At 70.0% G+C, this 5,109-nt stretch overlaps 1 protein-coding gene across 1 annotated transcript; it reads right to left on the bottom strand.

Annotated features, from left to right (window-relative positions):
- Positions 1 to 426: 426 nt before the first annotated feature.
- LOC146589008 (protein-glutamine gamma-glutamyltransferase 2-like) lies at positions 427 to 5,103 on the bottom strand (the record flags this gene model as incomplete). Its single annotated transcript, XM_085316971.1, has 4 exons — positions 4,896 to 5,103; positions 2,990 to 3,169; positions 1,608 to 1,850; positions 427 to 627 (listed from the first exon to the last, which is right to left on the bottom strand). Coding segments are annotated over exons 1-4 (634 nt in total), but the record flags the coding sequence as incomplete, so codon positions are not given.
- Between the last annotated feature and the right edge of the window lie 6 nt (positions 5,104 to 5,109).

The following is a 5,109-nucleotide window of genomic DNA, read 5'->3' as shown; positions in this document are numbered from 1 at the left end:
ACAGGGCTGCCCTGAGCCGAGACGCGGCTCCTCCGAGGGCCCGGGCACCCACCGTCGCCTCCRGGCACCCACGTGCTGTGGACCACCTGCATCCTGTGGGGCACCCACATTCCACGGGGCACCCACGGTCTCCTCTGGGCACCCGTGTCCCGTGCACCACCTGCGTCCCATGGACCACCTGCATCCCGTGGGGCACCCGCACCCCGTGGGGCACCCACAGTCGCTTCTGGACACTGGCATCCCGTGGGGCACCCATGGTTGCCTCTGGGCACCCGCATCCCATGGGGCACCCACCCCCCATGGGGCACGCACAGTCACCTCTGGACACCCATGTCCCACAGACCACCCACACCCCACGGGACACTTGCATCCCGCGGAGCACCCACAGTTGCCTCTGAGCACCAGCACCCAGTGGGGCACCCCCACCCTGTGGGGCACCCGTGACGGAGGGGTCCCGGGCGCCCTGGCGGGGCCGTGGGCCGTGGGGCCAGGGCCGCCCGCGCGTCACCTGGCCGAAGTTCCAGGGGGTGGTGGTGATGTAGTCGCGAGAGCCCTGGTAGATGAGCCCCTGCTGCGACAGCACGTACTCGCAGCGCTCGTCTTCGTCCCGGAGGAAGACCGTGTCCTCTGCGGGGAGAGCAAGAGCTATGGGGACAGCACGGGGACGGGGACGGGAGGGCAGCTCTGCCCCCGCCGCCCTCCCCGGCGGCACGGCCGCTGCTCCGGCGCTCGTCCCCCCGCCGCCTCCCCGGGCCCGCGTGTCCCAGGCCACCGCAGCGATTCTGCATGAAGAAATCTGGTGGGAAATGAAGCAAGAGGAGCAAAGGGCCAGGATTGCTCCCATACGAAAAAGCTGTTGAAGAATTTGAACTCAGTTGGGTTTGACCTGATGCGGTATCTCGGAGGGCTTTTGTTTTTCATTCTTTGCCTGTTTCTCCCTTGCATACTTCCCTGTTGTTTTATGGAGCTGGGTTTTCCCTGGGAGCGGAAACCTCCCGGGTCTGAGAAATGAACGCTGAGCACTAGGAGCACCGGCTTGGAAGGCAGTTAAAGCCCTATTGCTCACAGAGGTTACTGCTCGAAAAACTGCCATTTACCGGAATCATTCTGGCAAAAAAAAAAGCACATATACGTGTAGCTATATCCCCCCAGCGCCAGCGCTGAGCACAGGCCTGGCTGAGTGACGCTTCCTACAGCCCTTATCTCCACGGAGTCAGCACAAAGCGCCTGGGAGTCAGGAAATTCCTGGTTTGAGCAAACATCTGCCCTTGGACGGGGCCGCGCTCGCGGGGCCGGGCAGCGCCGGGGGGAGAGGGAGGACGAGCAGCCAGGCGGGGCCGCCCGGCCGGGAGCTGCACGAGGGCGCTTCGCCCCGCGCGTCCCGCAGCCCGGCGCCGCCAGGAGAGGACGATCCCGGCCGGGGGGGGGGACGGGAGCCGCGGGTGCTTCCAGCCTCGGCCGTGGGCAGGAGGGTCCCCAGGGAAGGTGCTCGCGGATCCCGGGACGGCAGAGGGGAGCCAGGCGGGGATTGCTGCCGAGAGCCGTGCCCGGCGCCGCGCTGGGGAGCCTCGTCCTGAGGTGCCCCGAGCTCGGAGGCGAGGTCTCACCAGGGTGCCAGGGGTTGAAGAGCAGCACGAAGTCGCCGATGCTGAAGCTGGTGCCCTCGTAGCCAGTGGTGGCCTCCAGCGTGAGGCTGTAGCGGCCGATGCGGGCGGTGGGCGGCGAGCACAGGGACAGGCACAGCGCGGCGCCCTGCTGCTCCTGCACCACCGCGCTCCAGCCCGACTCCTCGGGGAAGTCGCTCACGAGGAAGCGGGACTTGGTCCCCGAGGCCTCCGTGGGGCAGGGCCCTGCGAGCACGGGCACCGTCAGCATCGCCCCGCGGGGTCCCGGTGGCGCGGGCGCCCGGGGCTGCTTGGGGGCTCTCCCGGGATCCCCAGCCCGGCGCAGCCTCCATCTCCGCGGTGGAGCTGAGGGGCTGCATGGCCCCAGCTGCAGCACTGCACGCACCCAGCCCCACGCCCACCAGCACGCAGCCCCACGCCCACCAGCACGCAGCCCCACGCCCACCAGCACGCAGCCCCAGGGCGCCCACCTGCACGCAGCCCTGCACCCACCAGCACGCAGCCCTGGGGCACCCCAGGCACGCAGCCCCGCACCCACCTGCACGCAGCCCTGGGGCACCCCAGGCACGCAGCCCCACGCCCACCTGCACGCAGCCCCGGGGTGCCCACCAGCACGCAGCCCCACACCCACCTGCACGCAGCCCTGGGGCACCCCAGGCACGCAGCCCCGCACCCACCTGCACGCAGCCCCAGGGCGCCCCAAGCACGCAGCCGCGGGGCCTGGGGCCGCTGCGAGCTTCTCGTGTTTAGCGATTACATCAGCGGCCGCGGGGCCAGGCCAGGGCTGGAGGGAGCCCGTCCGCCCCCGCGGAGCGCGTGTCCCCGCCACCTGCACCGAGCCCGCTCCGGCCGCCGCTGCGGTGGGAGGGGGCCGAGGCGCCGCTCCCTGGGCCCTGGCCAGCCCATGGTGCGGGCGGGCGCCAGCCCAGTCACCAAAAATACCCGTGAGCTCATGAGCGTGACACAGCTTCTCCCCTGCCCTCCCGGCGGGGCTGAGCCCCGCGGCCGGCCCCGGCGCCCGGCTCCCCCCGCTGTGCCCTCCGCCTCCCGCCCTGCCGCCGCCGCCGGGGCCGGGCTCTCCGGCGCCTGCTCCGCTTTTGCGCCCAGCTGCTGCCCTCCCTCCGGCAGGAGCCGGCGCCTCTGCCCAGGGCGGCCGCGCTGCTGTGCTGCAAACGGGCCGATCCCGGGATTAGTAGCGCCCGGCACGCTGAGGGGGGAGCCGAGCCCAGGCACCGCGGGGCAGGTCCGTGCCGGCCGCGCGGCGGCTCCCGGCACTGCAAGAGCAGCGCGCTCTCGCAGTGCCAGTGCCGGGGACTGTGCTGGGGCGGGGGGACGGTGCCGCGCCGCCCCCGAGCCCCGCTTACCTGTCTGCACGTTGAAGGCGAGCTCGTGCACGCCCTCCTCGTAGCCACGGCCGGCGAAGCGCAGCGTGAGGGCGAAGGGCTGTCCCCGGCGCACCACCAGCTGCCGGCAGCCCATGTCGGCGGTGCGGTGCGCCCGGCCGTTGCTCTCGCACTGCAGGTCGCATGCCTCCAGCACCAGCTCTGCAAAGGCAGCGGCATCTCAGCCGGGCTTGGGGCAGCGGGTCCGGCCCGCTGGTGGCCGGGGGTCTCGCACCAGCGGGGCCGCAGCCAAATGCTGCTCTGCTGCCCCAGCTCCATGCCACGGTCCCCAGGTCACCGCGCTGCAGCCCGTGCAGGGACGGATGCCACATGCTGCCAGAGCCACGTCCACAGCTCAGGGCATCCAGCTGGGCTCGGCACACGAGCAGAGCCCAGCGCTCAGCTCCGCTTCCAGGCCCCYGTGCCAGGCTCGCAGTGCATTTGGTCCTCCCCACCCTCCCGGCGAGGAGCGTTTGCCAGCTCCGAGCAGGCCAGGGGCACTTTCCGTGCCTCCGTCAKGCCGAGCAGATGCTCCCCGGGCAGCTTTACTGCTCAGCGGCCGTGACCTACAGGAGCGGCCGACACCGAGGTGCGGACCCCTGGCCCGGGGTGCTCGTTCTGCCTGCTCCTGCCACCAGCCTGCGGGAGCAGCGCCGTGCACCYGCCGTGAGGGGCTGCACTGCTGCACCCGCCGCCCCGGGCGCCGTGCTGGGGCAGCGCGGTGCAGTGCAGTGCACGGCAGGGCAGCGCCATCCCTCATCGTCCCAGGCCAGCGACCTGGGAATGCGCAGCAGTCAGATGGTTTCTTTGCCAGTGTAAGCAAAATTACTTAACGCAGGAGAGCACAGAACGAGCTCAGCGCCGGGCAGCGACCCGAGCGAGGCTGTGGGGCCCCATGGGCAGGCGCTGCTCTGCTCACCGCCCCGGAGTCGCTGCTGGCCCCAGGGGCTGCGGCTGCCTGGCTCTCCCAGCGCTGCTGCAGAGCCGGGGCACGCTGTTCCCAGAGGAAAACCCACGCGCCAGTCCCCAGAGTTGAGAGCAGCACGGGCTGCGGGAGGCGGCCAGTCTCGCCACCCCGGCTGGGCCTGCTTGCTCACCGGCGAGGCGAGGCCAGGCCGGCCGGGGGCCCCGGGGCACAGAGGGGCCCTGCCCCTGCCGCCCCCCACGCCGCGCTCGCCCCAGCCAGTCCAACCCTTGCTGCGGACGGCTGCAAACCTGCGTGGAGCTGCGGGCTCGGGGGCTGGCACTGTCTCGCCCAGCCCTGCCGCACGGACCACTGCCGATCGCTATCCTACACCAACATCCCATTTCTAGGGTTGTTTTAAGAGTTTTGGGGGCCTCTTCTCACCCTCACACAAGCTCTAAAAAGCCACACACGTTGGGGGATATAGGCCTGGGAGTGTTATTGCTGAGAGAGTTGCCAGAAAGTGTCTTAAAACGCAGGCGAGACCCTCTGTGCAGTCTCTTGGTTCAGCTGTCGGCACTGTCTTCCAGGGGAGTGCCGAGCGCTTTAAATAGCACAAAACTTCGTTGTGCAAACCCTGGTGCTGCTCCGGCGCGCGGAGAGCAGTGCCGCTGCGGCGGGACAGCGCCAGCACAGCCTTCCACYGAGCAGCACATTTTTTCCCCGTTGCAACCCTGTCCTTTAATATCTCACATTTTCTATTACACTTCGCTTGGGTCGCCAGCGTGACAGCCCAGCTCCTGGGCCAGTTCCAGGGACACCGGGGAGCAGCACAGCAGCAGCGGAGCCGCCCGGTGCAGACAGACGGACGGGCGGACGGACAGACGGGTGGGGGCCAGCACCGGTCTGCAGCCCCCCGGGACGAGGCCACCCCCCGCAAAACCTGCCGGGCATCTCCGGCCAGGCACCGCGGCGCCGTCTTACCTTCAGCCATGGTGGGGGGCTCGGGGGGGCTCGGGGGCGGCGGGGCCGTGCGGGGTCGGCGGCTGCTGCCCTTCTCCCGGCTCCGCCGCTTATATAGGGGAGGTAGCGCAACCCCCTCCTCCCCCCCGGCCGGGGACGGCGGCGGGGAGAGAAAGGAAAAACACAGTTTCCAGGAAACTGAGCGGTTTGGGTCCCACCTATTTAAAACAACAAC

The sequence above is a fragment of the Rhea americana genome, unplaced genomic scaffold (assembly GCF_003343005.1).
Source record: "Rhea americana isolate MKP2758 unplaced genomic scaffold, rheAme1 scaffold_482, whole genome shotgun sequence".
In the NCBI taxonomy this organism is placed as follows: domain Eukaryota; kingdom Metazoa; phylum Chordata; class Aves; order Rheiformes; family Rheidae; genus Rhea; species Rhea americana.
The sequence above is the reverse complement of the archived record's forward strand: the minus strand, read 5'-3'. Positions and strand labels throughout refer to the sequence as shown.